Genomic DNA, 21,916 nt, shown 5'->3' on the forward strand with positions numbered 1-21,916 from the left:
TGCACCCATATGCGCATGCACATACATGCATACAAATGTAAAAAGTAGATAAAAGGAAACAGAATTTTGAAGAAGAAATAAGTTCTTGTTATGTCAAAGACAATTATTGAGGAGTGCATCTATAGTTACATTACAGTATAATATAATCTCGATATATAGTATTCGATATCTACATGGTGTATGTATGTAAATACCTGGTAAGTGTCTGTATCTTACCAGGTCCGTAGCTTTATCATTATGTAGAGGAAAACATATCTCATAGTTGGAGAGTATAAATTAATTAATAATATCCATTGATTAGGAAAGATCCAACAACAGTAATATCTAGTGATTGAGAGAGAGAGAGAGAATCATGAGTCAACTTACAAATCCACAACACGTATACAAACACAGCCATGCGTACGTGCACACACAGAATTACACACACTGCGACAAAACTGTTATCCAATAACTAAATGATGTACACCTTTTATATTAGATTAAATGATATTCACCATTGCAACGAACTTAATTTATGATATTATATATAATTAAAATAAATTATATTGTATAATTCATTTCATGGATCACTAATTGGCAAGACTACTGTGATATATATTTTGTATTTTATCTATTTCTCCTCAAAGATCAACAAGATATGTGTGATATCAAACTAAAATTACACATGCCTAAGATTGTTGTATATTGACTTATCTGTGGCCTGAATCTTCTTCAACTCCTGAAAATAGATAGTCAATATCAATAACATAAACTGTGACATTCCTAAGTATTAACTGACTCATACTAGCTTTTTGCTATTTGAATGAAATATCCACAGTAAGCTATTCCTCTCTATTTAACTAAGTTTTGCTGGACTGGGAAATCTGATTGGTCCATTATATATTTCGTTAACGAAATTACAGTGTTCGAGTGGCAAATGAGCTAGGCGGTGGCAGTGCAAAAGCTGCAAAATTCTCTATTGTTGTGGTGGTCGGCGAATCACTTTCCATTGGATCTGTTCTCTTCGTTTTGTTTCTATTATTTCGCGGGAGTCTTGCTTATGTATTCACAGAGGACGGAGAAGTGGCACGCGAAGTTGCTGTCCTCTCTCCTCTGTTGGCTTTCTCCATTCTACTGAATAGCGTTCAGCCAGTGCTATCTGGTTAGTATATATATATCCACAAGCTCCAAAAATGATCATAATACTATGCAGTCGCATAACCATATATGCCTTTGAAATTATTCAGAAGAAACATGATACTTAGGCCATTTACTTCTTGAAAAATTATGGATTTTCATGCGGTTTTCATGCGCAGGGGTCGCTGTGGGCGCAGGGTGGCAAAGTGTGGTAGCCTATGTGAATGTTACGTGTTACTACTTGATCGGGATACCCCTAGGAATTGTGCTCGGATATTTGATTGGTTATCAAGTCAATGTGAGATACGACATGCGCAACTAATTAATATGATCCAGAGAATGACAATATTTCAGAATTAATTGTGGGTATAATAAATAAAACGGACGATTATGCGTCTAAGAAAGCTAGGATTAAAATGGATGAATTTTGGACTATAATTTAATTATTGGCGAAATGGTTTGATTTTTCCTCTCAAGTAGAGAACTTGTATAGAACTCAGCAGCTGGATTATGAAACTATAATAATTCTTTCAATCCCCACTGCAGGGAATCTGGATAGGAATGATACTGGGAACGTTAGTTCAGACGCTTGTTCTTGTCTGCATAACTTGGAGAACAAATTGGGACAAGCAGGTAATTACTACTTTAAATTCTTCCTTTCGAATTCTTGTTCTATGGTCAACACCTCCAATATTTATGTAACAAAACTTCACGGGATTTCAACTCCCGTAAAGTTTGGGAACTTTTTTTTCAAAATCCGACCCAGTTTCAGTCCAACTGGGTCGGTTTTTGAAATTAAGTTTAAAACGGGTCTTTTTTGGGGAATTTTTTGGCAAACATGTTGGTTTTAAAAATTTGTCCTAAAATAGCATGATAATTTTGTTTTGATATTCAGTAAGTGACACCTCCCGAACTTTCACCTGAATGCGCAGGTAACTATCGCTCAGGAGCGCGTCAATAAGTGGCTGCTACCAAAATCCAATGTGGCTTGTGGCGGAAGAGGAACTGCATGATCAACTAATCAGAAGAAATTTCTTTAGAAAAAGAGAAGTATGAACACTTTCTCTTATGAGAATTAATGCATATTTTAGGTGATACATTGTGAAATAGATTTCAATAAAAATGCATTATGTTTGTTTCTTGGTCTTATCTATTCCTTCGAGCTTCATACATATCTCGTCGTTTTCGTTGTTTGATCTTTGACCCTCGCTGTGGATGTGTGCATACACTAAAATTCCAAGTTTTTCAAGCAGTTGGTCATTATAGAAATCGCATATAGGTCGTTAGTCACTTGAATAAACACATTAACAATTGAGGATAGCAGTTGGTCATTATCAACTCAACGAACAGATTTTTTTTTTTTTTAAATTAAACAATTGTTGGGGGGGCTACTGAGAGAGGAAAGGAGCAGGGGTTTATATGGGTTTATGGTTTTTTGGTCAGGCTAAATAGCACTTAAATACCTTACAATTTCACTCACTTATCTCACTCCTTCGCAACGATTATACATCCTCTAAGTCGTTTCAAAATGGAACTATAACACACTCAGTTATGCAAAAGTAAAAAATTTCACCTAAATATTCACGCTTCGAATAAATTAGCATGTGAATATCATAAGGAAAATTTCAAGTGAAAATTTTCACGTCTACGTAATATAAGATACTAATTTGCCAATATTATATAACTTTAGATATATAAATGCTAGAACAAAGCAAGTGAGGGTATATTACTGCAAACCAAAGTGAAAGTAAGGTATTCAGGCGCTATTAGGTTTTTTTTTTTTATATATCCTTTTCTTTTTCTTTTTTTTCTTCTTAAGGAAGGTATCACGAGTCATTTAACTCCTATCTACTTATAGTTATCCCTTTGGAGTAGTGATCAAACAAGAGCATACGCTTGCACCGGAGTTGAAGGAAAACTACAGGCTTGGTCCCCAAAATTTGCCTTAAAATTCATGAAAAACGAGGCTTTAGATGAGAAAATCAAGGAATCAATGCACCGAGAAACCTGCACAGTGCCTCTGTGATCCCTGAGTATGTTACGCATAAAGATGCTCTCGAACAAAACCATTTCCCTCCCTTACTTGTTTGTGCACTCGTGATGGTATGTTACGCATAAAGATGCTCTCGAACAAAACCATTTCCCTCCCTTACTTGTTTGTGCACTCGTGATGGTAATTTAGCTAATTTGTATCCATTGTACAAAACCATTTCCCTCCCTTACTTGTTTGTGCACTCGTGATGGTAATTTAGCTAATTTGTATCCATTGTCCGTAAATAGAACTCCGAGCCTAGTTATTCGTAAAATCCTGTAGTCAATATAAATTAGTAAACCTTAGAAGAATTCAGTAGCCATCAGGTTTTTAGCATAAGCAGAACAACTTCTAATAGAATCACTTGACTAAAATAAGAATGCAGCATAAAACATCTGAAATTAAAGATTATCACCAGCCACCAAAAGCAATGACGAGGCCATGAAATACATTTTGCAATCTACACCATGACATCTTCCATTATCCCTCATTTGGTTGATTTAAAAACAAATCAGTGAAGCTAACGGAACTACCCGCTAATCTTTCAACGCAAAATGGTGCTAGGGGGAAGCTAATACAGTTCGAACGCAAGGGCTCTCTCCACTGTTAGTTACCTCCGGCCATGTGATCTCCTTGGTGACTTTCTGGAGATATCAGCTGATGATTTATCTTTACCTCCTCTATCTGATTTATCTTTGGGATCAGCTGCTGGTTTATGCTTCCTGATCATGTCATCAGAGTATCTGATCCAGAGAGACTCCCTTTCTTTTCTAGGCATCTTGGAGTACCTAGCGTCTGGCTTCAGAAGGCGTTTGGCTTCTGTCCAAGAATTAAGGACATTCTTCCCATCATCACTCACTTTAGCCGCAGCTTCCATAGTTATAACTTCAGCAAGCAAAAAACGGTACTCACGCGCACAACGCTGCACATTAATTGTTCAGACTATTTAGTGCATAGTAATATGACTGCAAAATCCTCTACATTAAATCAATATACAATCTCAATGTCATTGGTTAAAAAAAAAAAGCCCTTATTGTCATCTTTACATAGATAAATTACAAGTAACACCCATGCCCTCTCCCTTGATTGTTACTGAAGGTATAGATGAAGGGGTTTGACTGCACTTTACCCTAATTAAAAATGTGCTCATTAAAATAACATCTATGATGATCATAATAACAATTTCTACAACACTATTGACATTATCAACGGCCCAATAATTTTCTATCATAAAAATAAAATCAATACGAATTAGCTTCCTAAGTACCTTTGGATTGCAAATATTTCACGCTTAATCAACTTACTAGACCACATCTAGCTCACTTGCATATTAACACGTCGAAACTAATGATCTATATGCAACTTAATTGTGTGACTCCGTGGTGAGCAAGAGCATTCAATTAGCACTACCAGTGCAGTATGTTACCTCGAGCAAGTCCTTAACATGATCACGAAATAACTTTTCCATATCGGCCTCACTTAGATCAGGATTTGCAGCGCGGCCCTGAGGATCTTTCTCTAGTTTTGGTTTAGACTCCGTCCAAGATGCCTAACAAGGAACATGATTTTAGTGGAGGCAGTGAAAACAGCAAAATTACAGAAGGTAACAGAAATCAGCATCAATGAACTCCGCAGGAAATATCCTAACGCAGCTTATAAAAACCACAAGCAGATGATTCATTTCATATTTTATGATGCACAATGCTCTTGTTTACATGTCAGATAACCCAATTATTTAACACCAATTTCACAAAACTACTATGAACTTGGGATGTCTTGCACAAAATACCATAAACCTTTTTATTAGGAAGAAACATGAAGTTTTTTCACCAGACTATCATGTATGTTGTATGTTTTTATCCATGTGACATGTTTTGGACTATATTGCTTTTACACACATTATTTTATATTACCTCACGAACTTTCCGGGTTAATATATAAAAAGAGTGTTTTAACCCTTCTGTCCAAGACGTTAATGTTATGAGCAATAATTTGCAACAGTTCATGGAATTTTTCTGCATTTTAAAAGTTCATGGGAGTTTTGAAACCCCCGAGATTATTCAAGGGTGTTTTGTGAATTTTACCCTCTAGTTGAAGATAACTATCAGAACAAGTATGAACTACGGCAGCATTTTCTTCACTATGTTTCAAGCTAGAAGAAGCTAGCTATAAACATTCAAGGCCACAGCTGACTAAAATGGTCAAGGAATATGCGGCAAACATGCAAAATATTAAGTAGAAAAGAAAGGTCTGTTAAATGTGGTAAAGGGGACCAGAAAATAAAATGGCAACAGTTTCCAAATTCAACAGCATCATCGCGCCAATTTCCATAACCAACCTTTGGATCTTTGATTGTTTCCACAAGCAGGGCTTGATACGAAGATATTGCTTCCTTTCTGCGAACTTTCACCCTAATTCTCTCCATTTCTTGTTCTTCCCGTTCTTTTCTTTTTCGCATTTCCCTCTCCCTTTCCTTTAATTTATCCTAAAAGATAATACAGATCATAAGCATAAGTGCAGTAATAACATATCCAGACAAATGTACACTTCACGAATCAATAAGCAACAACTATTACTACTTTCAAAAGTATTTTAAGATTCTTACATGTTCATCCCTTTTGGTCTTTGCAGTTCGTTCTGCTTCATCTTCAGCAGCTTTCAGTTCAGATAAATACTCATTAAACAAGATTTCCCTTTCTTCATGCTTCACACTCTTGTACCTGGGATCGCTTTTCAAGCCATCTTTCACCTGGAATAAAATCAGGAATCATATGTATATTTAAATAGTAAACACAAACATCAGATATGGAAACTAATATGATAATAACCTCTCAGACGCCTGTTAAACTAAAAAAGTGACCCACAGTAGCGGAAAAAACTACAACACGAGCTATATGAACTATAAAATGTGATGCTGCCGAATAATCTGAAAGTTCTTTCAAGGCTCTAACCTCTCAGAATTTGAAGAGAATTTAGGCCCATTGCCTACACTTAGGAAAATGATTCCTCAAAGATAGATACCTTCTAATTTGCTAGGGAAAAAAAGAAATAGAAAGAGGAATAAAGTGCAAAATACAATTATTACTCAGGTTTCTATTTAAGGGGAACCTTCATTGGTCTTTGCTTCTTTTTTTGGTAAATGAAATTTTTTTTATTCATTTGACCGTATGGAGATTTTATGTACATCAAAAAACTCAGAATCTGAGTAATCTACAGCTCCCTACAAAACTATATTCAGCTAAAGGGAAAGTAGCCATCTCTCATCTTCTGTTGGTATATTGCTATTAAGAACAATAGTCATCATGTCCACCTTGATTGCTTTGGTAAGTTGTTCAGTCCCCTTACATTTTTGTTTGAAGATTCTTCCATTGTGTTCCAGCCAGATATTATATATAGAGGTAGATAATGCCATCCTCTTTACTCTATGCTTAAAATCCTTCCCTCGTAAGCTAGAGTTGTACCAATTTAGAAGGAGATTCCAATCACAGCTCTTCCATTTAAATTGCAACCAGTCCATAATGTTGTTCCAGACTTCTTTTGTGTAGATGCAGTCAAAATACAGGTGATTCCTGCTTTCTGCTTCAGCACCAGAGCATAATATGCATTGATTAGCTTGAATAACTCCTCTTCTAAGCAGCTTGTCCTGAGTTAAAGAGCCTGTCATGGACTGCCAACCAGGAAATGAATGAGTGCTTAGGATGATTAAATCCCCCCCAGATTGATTGTTTTGCACCATGGCACTTTATCAACAGCAGAGGATAATTTGGATATTGCTTGATACAGGTTTGGTATCTTGATTTTGTTATTGTTACAGCAGCATGACCTAATTAGCTCCAGCAGGTTTTCTACTCCTCCACATTGTTGTAATGCTTTGTTTCTGGTTTTTAGGAGTTGCTTCCACATCCAAGAATCACTATTTTTTATTTTCACTTGCCAAATATCCATGTGCTTTAGACATGTCCCATGAATCCATTTTATCCACAAACACTCTTTATTTGAGTGTATATCCCATGGTATCTTCATTGCTGAAGCATAGTTCCAAATTATTGAAGAAAAGATTCCTAGGCCTCCATATATCATACCTGTGCATGTTTTACTCCATGAAACCAATGAAATCTTGCGGATTTGGTCTTTTTTACCCCATAGAAAATCTCTGCATAATTCATCCACTTTTTGCAACACTTTGATTGGTAGTATATAGCATGAGGTCCAATAAATTTGAATGCCAAGGATAATGCTTTTGATAATCTGAGTTCTTCCTGCATATGACAGATTTCTGATACTCAGGCATTTCTGAAATTGATTGGATATCTTAGTGAAGAGGGGATTACAATCCTGTAATGAAAGCCTCTTGCTTACTAATGGAACTCCAAGGTATCTGATAGGGAAATATCCTTCAGAGAAATTCAAGTGGTTTTTGATAGCTTCCTTAACAGGTTCAGGAACCCCCCCCCCTAGAATACAGCACTTTTGCTTGGGTTCGCATCAAGACCAGAAACCCCACTGAAATGTGTGATGCATTGATAAATCTTCTGAATTGATTTTAGATTGCCTTTGCAAAACAGTAAGAGATCATCTGCAAAGATCAAATGTGTGATTTTAAGTTTTCCACACTTTGGATGGAAACTAAATTCTCTGTCCTGTTTCAGTAAATCCAGATTCCTTGAGAGGTATTCCATGCCCAAGATGAAAAAATAGGGAGAGAGAGGATCTCCTTGCCTAAGGCCTCTTTCTCCTTTGAAATAGCCATGGAGTGAGCCATTGAGAGAGATAGAATATTTAGAGGAAGATATACAAGTCATGATCCTTTCTATCATAATTCTGGGAAAAAACCCAGCCCCTTTAGCATAGCTTCAATGAACTTCCAGCTAATGGTATCAAAGGCTTTTTTTATGTCTATATTTATCATAACCCTTGGTGAGATGTATTTTCGACCATAGTTTTTCACCAACTCATGAGCTAAGAGGATGTTGTTAGCTATATTTCTACCTTTGACAAAAGCACTTTGAGCATCACTTATAAGATATCCCATCACTGATTGAATTCTATTAGCAAGAATTTTTTATATCACTTTATATAGACAGTTGCAGCATGAGATTGGCCGGAAATCTGCAGGAGTGCTTGGGCAGTGCACCTTAGGTATAAGGGTGATAGATGTAGAGTTGATAGCCCCCAATAACTTCCCATTTCTGAAGAAATCTTGAATTGTTTGAGTAACTTCACCTCTAATCACATTCCAAGAAGATTTGAAGAAAGAAGCTCCATATCCATCAGGACCTGGAGACTTATTGTCTGGTATGGAGAACATTGCACTTTTAATTTCTTCATTTGATATAGGTAAAGATAGATACCTGATATGATTTGATTCTAGACAGGGACCATTTTGGATGATATCAATGCTTGGATCTAATGTTTGAATAGTTGTGCCCATGAGGTTTTTGTAATAAGAGATTATTTCGTTAGCAATTTCCTCTCCTTCAGTGATTCTTTCTCCCAAACTATTTTTCAGGACCAGGACCCTGTTATGATGTATGCTAGCCTTGATAATTGAGTGAAAATAGCTGGTGTTTCTATCCCCTTTGACACACCATTGGATTCTAGCTTTTTACTGAAAAAAAGAGATCTCACAATTCAAGAGCTTATTGTATACTGATAGGCACTCTTTTTCTTGGCTAATGAGAGTATGATTGAAAGGATCCACATGAAGCTTCTCCTGAATTTCCTCTAGTGCATTTTTTGCTCTATGTACCTGCTCACTTATATTTCCAAAGTGTTTTTTATTGAGATCTTTCAAAACCTCCCTCAGACTTTTGAGCTTGAAGTAGACTGAAAACATGTTGTATCCTTTCACTTGTTTTTGCCAAACAGAAGACACAGCAGGCGGGAAGTTGCTATGATTAGTCCACATTTTGAAGAACCTGAAAGTTTTCTTGCCTTGCCTACCCTCATCATAGATTGATACTAGAGCTGGGTAATGATCAGATAAGCTTGGAGGCATATACTCAACATGACTAGTGTTGTATCTCTGTAACCATGCTTCATTTACAAAGGTCCTGTCTAATCTGCACCAGACCCTAGTATTACGATCTTGTTTATTTGTCCAGGTAAAAAAATTCCCCACAGTTTTGAGATGTAAGAGTTGACAATCATCAATAAAAGTATTGAAGTCTTTTGTATCTGCATCAGTGAGCTTGACTCCCCCAATTTTCTCCTCATCATTAATCATGGTGTTAAAATCACCACAGAGCATCCAAGGTATATTCCCCACAGATTGCTTTATGTGAAGGAGCTCAGTCCATAATCCCCTTCTATTTTCTGATTATAACCATATATAGCTGAGATTATGCAATCAACTCTATCATCAATTGACTTGACAGAACATGTTATATGCTGAGGATTGATTATCATATTTTGAATGTTCAAAATATTAGGATCCCATAGTATCAGTATTCTAGCTTTGACATTGCTTGTTGCATTTGAAGCACTTTTCCAACCTGCAACAATTTTCTTAGAAATAACCAACAGGTTGGATTCTTTGATTTTTATCTCAATAAGAGCCACAAAGGGAAGATGATACTGATTTATATGCTGCTTAACTAGATGCTGCTTAGGGGATTTGTTTAGTCCCCTTATATTCCAAAAAAGATAGATTCATCAGATTGTCTCCCCTCTATCCATTGTAAATGGATCCAGTTCATCCATCATGCTAGTCAAAGGGGTAAAAGAATTAATAGGGGTTTTGCTTTTACTTCTTTGTATAAGCATCCAAGGGTTTCCAGTGGGAGAGTCATTTTTGTTGTTGGCATCAGAAACATGCACAGAATTACCAGAATTCCCATTTTTTAGTTCTGCTTGGTTTCCAGCAGAGTGAACTTGTTGAGCATGAGTATTAGGTGATTTTTTCCTGTTGGCATTAACCTCCATATGCACAACATGCACAGAATTGCTAGAGCATCCAGTTCCCACTTCCACTTGTTTTCTAGCTGGATGAACCTGCTGAGCAAGTACAGGTACCCGAGGAAGCTTCATTTGAATGACATTTTCTGCATTAATTCCAGAAGTAAGATCTTGTTCTGTATCTCCAGGAGGAACAGGAGCTGAAGCCTGAGTTGCATTAGGTTGCTTAGGGATCCACTTCTTTTGAGCTCGGGGGTGTCATTTGCAATAACTAGTATCATGTCTAACTTGTTTGCAATAATCACACCATCTAGGCTTGAACTCATAATGAACAATTTGATCAATCAATTTCCCATTTGGCCCTTGTATAGTTATGTGCTCAGGAAGCTTTGAAGGCATTTTTACCTCAACTGGTATTCTTGCATAGGCTAGTCTTTGCCTATTAGCAGTGAGTTTGTCTGTAGTCACTGGTTTTCCAATGACACTTGCTATTTTGCTTATGCATTTGGCATTCCACAAATTGAGTCTTAAGCTTGGCAATTGTATCCACATAGGATAGATATTATCAAGATTCATCTCTATTTCTTCTTCATTTGACCAATGTTTTAGAAGGAGTGGTCTTGACCCAAAGAACCAATGGCCATTTTCAATTACTTCACTGATTTCTTCTTTATTGTTAAATTTAAACAAGTATAACCCTGATTTAAGAAGGAAAACCTCAGGATTTGCCAATGAAGACCAAGGGCCATTTTCAATTACTTCAATGATTTCTTAACAAAAGACTCCATGGATTTCATTCCCCCTGTCCAATAAGTAAAAATTTCCACATGGATTCACCTTCTTGCCATTCTTCCTTCTCAAAGATTACTGAATTGTTTGACTCAGGGGGAATGAAATCCAAGACCATGCCATTTCCAGTTTTCCTATTATCGGCAAACAAACCAGTCCAACTTTTTTTCTCAAGGTTCACCATTTCAGTAGCAGGTTTAGCATTTGAAAGAGGAGGGAAATCAGAATCACCACAAGTAACCTTTTCAGCTAATTTTCCATCAGGATTTGATGTAACAGTAAAATCCAAAGCAGGAGTCAATTGCATAGGATTCAATTCATTAGAATTTGAGATATGATGCTGATCAATTGAGTCAATCTCAATAACTTCATCGTCAGCCCAAGAAGATCTACTGGATCTACTCAGATCATCAGGAGAGGAAGAATACTTACAGAGATTATGAGATTTGCATCCAATCGATTGAGGAGTTGTCTGATCTTTTGGATTTGTATCTCTGAGGATCTCTTCCATTGATTTCTTCTTTCTTTCCCCCTTAGGACCAGTTGATCCCATATCTTCAGATTCAAGAACTTCACCATTTCCAGCAAATTTTGCATAAGAACTGATCTCTTTGGATTGCAAGCAAGGATTCGTCGCTCTCAATCCAATGCTAAGGATCTGTTTACTACTGCTCTTCTTCTTCCTAACCATCGAAATCTCGGCGGGGGTGTACGTTAGCAGAGGATTCACCTGCTAACGTGCACCATGAAGACCGCCAAAAGTTTTTTTACCATTTTCCATTTTCCCTGGTCTTTGCTTCTTGTTATAACTATAGTAGTTAGATTATAGGTAATACCTTATACCTTGTACATCAATGAAATTCTTGAACTTAGAATTTATCTTCTTTAATAAATTGTCTAAAATAGACGTCAACATCTTCTCGTTTTGTCTAACTCTGTAAGTTTCAAAATTCTAGGTGGTCCTTGTGGTCCATCCTGACTTAATTTCAAATTGTGGACACAATTTTGTAAGCAGAACAAGTGATGACCTTGAACTTGCATTCTTTTTTATTTATGTTTTCAAAATTCTGAACAGCAAATAGTTTCTTTTTTTTTTTAAAGGCAACAGCAAATAGTTTCAAAACTGAAACAAAAACACTCCCACCTCATGAAATGTTTGTTTATGCTAAATGCTACAAATGGATGGCATTAGAATGCCTTGCTCAAATTTGTTGACGAACAAATGCAGCTAATCGAGTCTCAAAAAGTGATTAATGTGAAGAACAAGAACTCCAATAAAAAAAGTTATAGTAGTTTGATCGTGAGACTAATGAGGGGGCAAGATATTTAGTTTTAAGTAAAAAATGTCAAACCTTCATCGCAAAATGCTGGCATCTAAGACTATCATTCTTGATGCCGTCTGCCATGCAGGAACATATGCACCATATGGTATTGTGAATACACAATTTATTCCCCTAATCAGATTAGACCATACCTGGTTTATATCTTTTACACATATTGTTTCTTCCTTCTTGGTTAGCTCATGGATAATAAGAACCCTCATTGAGTCCCCAACAAAATCAGAGTCCTTCGCCCACATTATTGGGTTATACTTTTCACTGAATTAATATTAAAGTTATTTAAATAGAAATATCCTAGGCCTGAAAGAAATTTTTTTTAAGGTCCGCTACCAGCTTATTTATCTAAGCAGTTCTTGTTTTGGCAGATTACAGTACGAGTGCCTTCTGGTGGCATTCATTTTAAATAACACATTTATGATATATAATATATCTATTTAAGTTCACCAACATAATTTGAGGCTTTTGAGTTTACCTGTAGCATACTAAAATAAATTTTTGTTTCCATATAATCATATTATACTCTTCCTGACTGTTAGACATCTAAAGTGATATAATATTAGTAAAAAGATACTACTCTAGTTAAACTGGAAGCAACAGCAGCAGTACACAATAACATATAATTCAGCAGGTGAATTGAGCTTAGAGCAATGCGACTGGGACACTATTTCGCGAAACTTTCTATGCCATAACTCGGGCTAAGCTGCATGGGGACCAGTACGGGTATGGTTACACAACATGGCAAATGTGTGAAAGGTAGGGTACAGGAATACGACTATACATATGTATGTTATGTACATTGATAAGTATTAAAATTAATAATTTATGTAAGGTCAATATTGTTTTTCATTTACATAAGAACAACGTATAAGAACTAGATGTGAACTCTAGAATATACTTCCAAGAAGTGTGCGAGCAGTGTTTTAAATTAAATCATACATTATATAATTGAATATACGCATGAATAAACATATGCATATATTCAAGAACTAGTAAGCATCCAAGACATTTGGGTATGGATACAGGTATATGTTGGATATGGGTACCGGGTAACATAGCCTTTGAGCATGACACAACATTGGACTCCTATGCCCCCTAGTATACACATGAACAAACATATGAATATGCATGAAGTGTTCACGAAGTTTGGTATGGATACAGGCATGTGTCGGGTATGGGTATGACTTCTAATTAGAAGCACCCAGGTAACATTGTCGGGTACGGGTTCAAATTGCTAATTCAGATTCTTAGGCCTGTGTGCGTGGCCTTGATTGATCTGGCCATAACTTTCTCTAAAGAAGTCCAAAATACATACCATTTTAAGTGATGCATAGATATTTAAGTCTAGTTTCAGTAACGTATTGGTTGATTTGAAAATCTGTGTTGAAAAGTCACTGGGGAAATACTGAGACATGGTCAAAGCTGGACTGCGTGAAGCTTTTAAGTTTAATAAGGCAACTAGTTAGTCAATGAGTCTTTTGGTATTTCTATGTCATTTAATTATCTTCTTGAATTCTACAAGTCTCATGCTTGAAGGGATGTTTCAAGCCTAAATATATCTTGGAGGTCTAATGGAAATCAGTATGTGTTGAGTTTGATAATAGTTAAGCCTTGTGCTTTTTGTTTGCTCTACATTTCATTGGTGGACTCCATTGAGTGTTGAGTGTTTATTTGTATCTCTAAGGAAGGGTCCCTAAAATGGTGATTCGTCGTATCCTAATTGGTCGACTAACACCTTTATCTGTCATTTAGTCTAAGGTGGTGTTTATCCATCTCAATCATAATGTCCAAGTATCAGAAAGAATAGATACATTATGATGATATGATCCACAGAAAAAGTAGTGTAAAAAAAGTCGTATTGCTCTCTCATTCATCGAATTTCATGTAATGTTTTTTGGTTTAAGTATCTTAACATCATGAGATAGGTACTTTAAGCAAGAGAAAAATAACACACCCGCATACATACACTCGCGCTCCCGCACCAATTCATCCCAATGACTTCGATGTGTTTTTAATCATGTGTAAAGGGCAAAATTTTAAGCAACTATATAAAGCTTCTGTAATGTTAATTTTTACAACATATACATGGGTAGACTATGTTGAAATCCTAAATCCTTTAAAATTTCATTATAGATAGTTGATGTGAATGGTACGGATTTCAACCTTTGAAATTTAAATTTTAAGTTTTGATTGATTTTATATACATTTTATCTCTACCTGGGGGTGTGCGCGGCTCTCGATGAGTTGGGTCCCCAGGTCTCGGGCCAGATCAGCCCAGCCCACAGCCTGCAATGGAGCGGGTTAGGGTCGTGGGTCACCCCACATTATTTTTTATCAATTTTTTCCCTTTTCTATTTATAATATATTCGTATATTTATAAAATTATACTTAATTTATATTTTTTACTATTTTTAACTCTTTAGAAACTTTGACATTAAACTTAATATATGTAAAATGAAAGTAAAAATTCAAATAAATAAAAAAAATGGATGGCATCATTTGCAGCATGCAAACAGTTCTTACTTCCTACTTATGCTATGATAATTTATGGTTATTATGTGCTAGTTCTTCAATGCCTATGCACGCCATTGTTGATTGGAAACTTAGAACTTCTACATACAAGTATATGCTAATACTCTAATAAAGTGAAAATATATAGTTATATGTGAAATAAAACATGCATGTTCCTAATTAATGAACACAAGTGTATTTGGCTCTACATCCATGAATATATCGCATAAGAAATGAACATGCAAATGTAAATTCACCCATGCGATGAACAATGCAAATGTAAATAAAGAGTTTTAAAAAACCCAGGTCAGCCCATGTTGGACACGGGCCAGTTACAATGCAAATGTAAATAAATAGTTCTAAAAAAACCTAGGTCAGCCCATGTTGGACACGGGCCAGTTCAATAATGGGCCAGACTTTTCTGGTCCGGGTTTTCTTTTCCGAGACTAAACCTAGACCCAACACGGCCCATGGCCCGGCTTTAAAGCTAGGTTAGGTCAGTCCTAATTGGTCCCGACCGGGCCGGGCCGCGACCCAAGGCAACCTGGGTTGGTTTAGCCTGCGGTTCAAACCAACCCACACCCACACCTAGCTCTAATCTTGCCCTCCTCACTCTCATATATACCTCTATGTGCATGAGTGCGTAGTTGCGCGTGTCTGTGTTGGTGCGTGTTCTCAAATGAACTCCATAGTGAGAACTCTATGAGTAACTCATAACGGGCCGTCCCGTTAATGCCTCGCTCCTATCATCTCATTTGACTCATGCAAAGTAATTTATGAACCGAGTGTTTCCATAACATCCTTCACGTCAAAAAAGACATTATTTCAACCACAGAGGAAAATATAATGCATGACGTAATATTTTTCAAAGCTTCAAATCTTTAATTCCAAGAGTGTTTTGAATGTATAGATCAAGATGGAAGGTTCTGGTTACCAAAAGATAACACATTGTGGAGCACTCATGGTTTCAATGTAGAGAAGTAGCTTTCACCAGATATCTCCTCAAACACACTCATGCCATACTAGTGCTGTGTGTTCTCCAGATCCAAAGTTGTTGTGTCCACTTCAGGACATTCAGATGCTTGACATTCGTGCTCATGTCTGATTGATTAACACTGACCTGGTGATTTCTAGTAGAAGTCTAAGATGACCTACAGAGGTAGGCTACGAAGTCCTGGGAATTAGTTATCACCAAAGACGCTACACACACATACATATACCGGTGTCCTCATTCCCACTTTTTTAGAAGTTCTTGGTGCAAGACACCCCAGGAGATTCAGACTTGACATCCACTCTCATGTCTGAGTAACATCGGTAGGTAGATGTTTGAAGCAACCCCAAGAGATATGCTATAGAGTCCTATTTCAAGCTTGGCATACATGTTACACCAGCATAAACGTCAAACTTTTCTTCCGATGTGTAGATCAATTACATGAATCATTTTCTTCATTTGACTTTAATTTAGAATATCATTGCATAAAGAAAGGCCTAGAGCAATGCAAAGCATAGAGAAGCTTATGCTGAAAGAAGCTTATGCCGAACAATGACGTAAAGCAAAAGTAACATGAAAAACCTGAGAGTATCTATAAATCCTAAGAGGAGATCCGGAAGAAATTATCAAATGTTACATACTGTCTAAATTTGGAGAAATGTTACAGCTCAGAGTAAGAGTTAGAACACAGACATCCAAGGATGCTAAGATAAATCAGTAAATATCACATAGAAGCTGAGAAACATGGGTGATAAAGTTTGGAACATTCAACAGGAACACTTATCTGATGCTTTCTGGGACCAAGTCTGCCAGGGATGTAGTATATGGCTAATGACCAGTTTGCATATAGAACTGGATGATCGGACAACAAAAAGTACAGAAATACACTAACAACAAGAAATGAGAAAGTTTCAGGGAGATGTATAGAAAGACACAGTGGATGAAGATACAATGAGAAGAGCAGGTACGCAGCAGTCTGGAAACAAGCTACAATGAGAAGCGAGAAGCTACAATGAGGACCAGTTTCAGTATTTGACAAATTAGGAATAAGTGAACTTAAGGAATGACTACAACTTGTGGGTCAAAGAACACTAGTAGTGTTAAGATAGGATTAAAAAAATCCGTAAAGATATGCAAGTTTGAGTCATTAAGTAATTAATCTTAAGTAACAATAGTTGATTCTGATAGTTCATTGTCTAACTACAGATGGTGAAAATTGATCCAGAAATTAGCAATCTGTCTAGTAAACTTACTTGTAACAAGGGTATCAAGTATACGTCAGACACACATAGGACATGGTAATTCTATTATATATACTTTTCAAGTGTCATGTGTCGTTGAGCTACCTCATCTCGTGGACATGTAGGCATATATGCTCGATGTAGCTAGCAAAACTGTGTTAACAAAGAAAATTTTAACTGGAAGAAAATATACTAGCACAAAGCTAGTAGAATATCAAACTATTGACAAAAAACATTTTGATTACCAACAAGTGAAATAGTATGTAACATTTATCAACACAATGATATGAACAACAGAACAAAATAAAATGGGTACTCACTTTGGACCAGCGGCTACCTATAGTAATATCTTTATTTTCCCTAAGCATCGATTTAAAGCTTTTAAATGCAGCAGTTCGTGCAGCTAGATTTTTCTCGTCAGCAGCTTTCTTTAGAGGAAGCACCCTACAAATGAACAATAAATTTATTTGCTCTGTGCAATAATATAAGTAAATGTTTACAAGTTGAGCGTCTCCCAGTTGCAGTTCATGAAGATCAGTGCGAAAAATGAAGCTCAACATACTTTTCATTCAAAAGAAGCATCCGTTCCTTCCGATCTAGCGCCTCGAACCTTGGGTCCGTGCCCCATTTCTTTTTAAATGTCTGGTAGTCCGTTTTATGATCTATATCCTGTTCAAATTAGCTAGTCAGTTTTGAAGGTTTAATTCAATTACAAAATTGTTATATAAAATTTACAGAAAGAACACTTGAGTCATATATTCTGGAAGATATCTCAATACTGTAAGATGCAAACAACCAACGCACAAAAACAAAACTAGCACTTAACCTCTGACACTTCTTCTAGCAATTGTTTAAAACCATCAATTGCGGCCTTCTGAGCTGCTCTTTTTTCTTTGCGCTCTTCTTCTGCACGTGTCCGAACAAAGTGCTCAAATATAGATCTCCGAGCTGAATGACTAGGAACAGCCTGCAGAACTTGGTATTAGAAAATTTGCAATACTTGGCACGTCTAAGATCATAACACTCGGAAACTAATTAACACAGAAGATAAAAATAGAAGGCATTAAGAAATTGTAGGTTTTAGGCAGCTGTTAAGTTAAATACACTTAAAACTTAGAAAAAGGTAACAAAAAAAATTTATAGTACATAAACCTGAAAATCATGATCTGAAGGAATGAAAAAATAACCATTAGCCAGAATGCTTGTGAAGGAAAACTATATGCTTTGACAGTTAATAATGCCAAAACTCAAGAAAAAAAGTAAATGATAAGTGGCAATAGATGGCCAAAAAAATGTGATCTGGAAGAAAAGAAGCCCAATTGGCATACTTGAAAGTAGTTGTACTTCTACTATTATATCTGAAAGCAATAAAGGAATAGCCCTCCGGAAGCAATAAAGGAGCTCCAATTTCATGATGATGGAAAATGTGTGACACATATTCCAGCAAAGGGGAGTGTGACATACGATACGACACATCAACACAAACAGAAAATACTATCTGGCACAGCATATATGGCAAAATAAATTTTAGTTTATTCTATCTCTTGGGATAATTCATCAAACTAGACAGAGGTGTCAGTTTGCCCAAATTCAGTCCAAACCGGCCCATTCAAAGTGGGTTTCTGAAACCAAATTTTAGAGACGGTGAGGGATTTGTTTCCTGATAGAATTTATTGTAACTCTAGTAAGGAAAGACTTCTCTAGTAAGTCAGGGTTGGGAGTGTCTATGAACGATACCTCTAATATAACAAGTAAAGATTATACGAAAATAGTGCATATCGCAATACCAATAGAAAAAGAAAGTAAGGAATCTTCTTTCACCATTAATTCTTCTTACCGTTAGCATCCAAATTCCAATAGATTGGAGGAAGAAAACATTTAGGTTGAGTCATTGGTGTCAATCTAGGTCTAACTAACAGTGTTTCAGAAATTTACTATAAAATACTATTGGAAAGGGAAACATACAGAACAGACATCAAAAGAAATAGCAAAGTATTGATGAGAATAATTTCTTTCAAGGATAAGAAATTCAATATAATAGAAACTTCACCAAGTTCTCAAAGTCACATATAAAATAGACAACTGAAAAGAGCTTATGGGAGGGTTAAATCTTTCTAAGGGCACTTTGTAACTTGGGACAAAGTTTCAGTTTTGGATCAAACACGGAAATCTTATTTATAAAGTATTACTGAATTTCACAAGTTCTGTTCACATTTAATTAAGGAGTATAAATTCTCCATGTTCATGGAAAATACATAAAAACCACATCCGTGACTGATTACAAAAATCGTGAACTCTGGTTTATTGCAAGGTTTGAGAACCTGGTTTCGGTTCCTGTTTCATTTTAGTTGCCTTTGAAAGTTTCACTTTTGACTAGTTCCCGCAGTTAAGACAAATTTTGGCCTTCATTTTGGTTCTATTTTATAAGATCTTAAAAAAATATGCACATAAAATCCTTAAAAGTTCAATTGTTTCATGAAGCAATCTACAAGCTAAATATTGTAAACAGTTAACTCTTTCAGGCCCTTGAACTGAAAATAGTTCGCGAATCGCATGACTGCTAGGGATTTACTCGTAAAATACGTTTACTTCTCTATCTACTGCATTAAATGAGTAAAATGTCTGGTTTGGACATGTGATCTAAATCTTGTAGACATATAAGATGAACTAACAATGCGTTAATTTGACACGCAAACCAGATGTACATCTGACTTTAACCTTTTAAGTCATCAACCTTTCAAACTCTATTATGATAAATCTGAGTGGCAGAGGAACCAGTATCTTGTATTCTTGTTTTAGAGTAATGCAACCTAAGGTTTCCCGAGTTTTTCGTGGTTTGAGCTATAGTATTTGCTGATAGGAAATTTTTCAGGATTTTGTTGTATTTTTCGTGGTTTGTGCTTTACTGTTTGCAGATAATTGGTCTTGTTATTTTTGCATGGCAGCCTAGACTTTTCCTGAAGTTTTTTCTATATTGGAGGTTATGGTTTTCCCCCTTACATGGTTTGGACATGTGATCTAAATCGTGTAGACATATAAGATGAACTAACAATGCGTTAATTTGACATGCAAACCAGATGTACATCTGACTTTAACCTTTTAAGTCATCAACCTTTCAAACTCTATTATGATAAGTCTGAGTGGCAGAGGAACCAGTATCTTGTATTCTTGTTTTAGAGTAATGCAACCTAAGGTTTCCCGAGTTTTTTGTGGTTTGAGCTATAGTATTTGCTGATAGGAAAATTTTCAGGATTGTGTTGTATTTTTCGTGGTTTGTGCTTTACTGTTTGCAGATAATTTGTCTTGTTATTTTTGCATGGCAGCCTAGACTTTTCCTTAAGTTTTTTCTATATTGGAGGTTATGGTTTTCCCCCTTACATGGTTTGGACATGTGATCTAAATCGTGTAGACATATAAGATGAACTAACAATGCGTTAATTTGACATGCAAACCAGATGTACATCTGACTTTAACCTTTTAAGTCATCAACCTTTCAAACTCTATTATGATAAGTCTGAGTGGCAGAGGAACCAGTATCTTGTATTCTTGTTTTAGAGTAATGCAACCTAAGGTTTCCCGAGTTTTTTGTGGTTTGAGCTATAGTATTTGCTGATAGGAAAATTTTCAGGATTGTGTTGTATTTTTCGTGGTTTGTGCTTTACTGTTTGCAGATAATTTGTCTTGTTATTTTTGCATGGCAGCCTAGACTTTTCCTTAAGTTTTTTCTATATTGGAGGTTATGGTTTTCCCCCTAACATATTTGTGGATTCAAGCATGTTATTCCCAGGTTATTGTTCAACTCCCCACCAACCTCCTCACTTATCTCAAAGACTATATCCACCTGCCCAACATCTTGTGTGCTTTATTCTTTCTAATATGAATGCTTATGCAGTTATACACTCTGTCTTTGTTTTCTTTTCCCTCCATACAAAGTGCACAAATAGACAAATTAATAAGCAACTAAACATTTTGGCCAGAATATATTCCTGTTTAGGGGAGTTCAACATACACTCCAGCATCAACATTCATGTGGAATATGTCAATCATCTGGACAATTCTCAGTCTAGAGTGAAAGAAGGTCCATGCCTTGTTTGCTTTCAGCTGATTAATTCCAAACATCTGTGTGTTGTGGAAAACTTGATTATCATTTGCTATATGAAATCAAAGCATTAAGCATCAAACTTGTTCATCAATTACTTTTTAGTTTTCTCTACTGTATGAATATTATTTTCCTTGCTTAATATAAAGTTTTATGTTCATGTAGCTCTGCATGCATGACTCTGAGCCATTGTGCTACACTGTTCTGGAGTTCCCACCATATACTAAGAGCTCGCAAACAAGCTCTACCATGCACTATATCAAATCAAATAACATTGCATCGTTAGTGACAGTTGCAGGTAATACTAACACGAAAGAAAACAAAGAATTGGGTTTATATTTATCCATGAAAATATACTGTAAAAATTTTAAAGCTAATAAATAGAAATTTTCATAGTAAAACATGCCAGGCCTAAAAAAAAGCATTATATGGAAAACAACTAAAATGAAATTCACTCTTTCATAGTGAGCACACGCATGGATCTAACAAACCTGAGCCATAGAGTTCCAGTTGTAGGAAAGGCCCAAAATTCATAATCTTTAGACTCAACAAACCTTAAAACGTGGATCAAAAACTATCTTCGGTAGCTCTTTATCCCATTTTGAGAATGGTGCAACTCCCCGTTTTTTAAGCATTTCCTATAAATATCACAAAGCAATAAAAGTAATAAGGGAAGTGCAATGGATGTAAACAATATAATATGTTTGGCTCCGTTTCAACATCAAGTGAATTAATAATGTTCATAAAGCAGTAGCATCAAGATACAAAAAGATGGACTTATATCATTATTTTCAACCTGTTAACTTAAAAGTTGAGTATGTATAAAATAGTATGAATTGCATTCTTTAGTGGTGGTTGAAATAGTAAACCCAAACTAGAAATTCCCATAAAGATTGGACCCTG

General features: G+C 36.0%; 2 protein-coding genes across 2 annotated transcripts in view; one reads left to right on the plus strand and one right to left on the minus strand.

Annotated features, from left to right (window-relative positions):
* The window catches only part of LOC109827626 (protein DETOXIFICATION 21-like), a 60,652-nt gene extending 58,387 nt beyond the window's left edge, over nt 1-2,265 (plus strand). The window contains exons 6-9 of the mRNA XM_020394641.1: nt 903-1,141; nt 1,296-1,414; nt 1,663-1,749; nt 2,049-2,265. Coding sequence (XP_020250230.1) covers nt 903-1,141; nt 1,296-1,414; nt 1,663-1,749; nt 2,049-2,129 — 526 coding nt within the window. The 3' untranslated portion in view covers nt 2,130-2,265. The remainder of the gene's footprint in view (nt 1-902; nt 1,142-1,295; nt 1,415-1,662; nt 1,750-2,048) is intronic.
* A 1,238-nt stretch (nt 2,266-3,503) lies between these two features.
* LOC109827621 (pre-mRNA-processing protein 40C) overlaps nt 3,504-21,916 on the minus strand; it is a 38,493-nt gene continuing 20,080 nt past the window's right edge. Inside the window, exons 10-17 of the mRNA XM_020394638.1 lie at nt 21,568-21,651; nt 17,741-17,881; nt 17,477-17,583; nt 17,235-17,358; nt 5,754-5,897; nt 5,487-5,633; nt 4,575-4,697; nt 3,504-4,070 (exon numbers count right to left, since the gene is read on the minus strand). Coding sequence (XP_020250227.1) covers nt 3,759-4,070; nt 4,575-4,697; nt 5,487-5,633; nt 5,754-5,897; nt 17,235-17,358; nt 17,477-17,583; nt 17,741-17,881; nt 21,568-21,651 — 1,182 coding nt within the window. The 3' untranslated portion in view covers nt 3,504-3,758. The remainder of the gene's footprint in view (nt 4,071-4,574; nt 4,698-5,486; nt 5,634-5,753; nt 5,898-17,234; nt 17,359-17,476; nt 17,584-17,740; nt 17,882-21,567; nt 21,652-21,916) is intronic.

Source organism: Asparagus officinalis, unplaced genomic scaffold (assembly GCF_001876935.1).
Source record: "Asparagus officinalis unplaced genomic scaffold, Aspof.V1 AsparagusV1_Un326, whole genome shotgun sequence".
NCBI classification, from domain to species: domain Eukaryota; kingdom Viridiplantae; phylum Streptophyta; class Magnoliopsida; order Asparagales; family Asparagaceae; genus Asparagus; species Asparagus officinalis.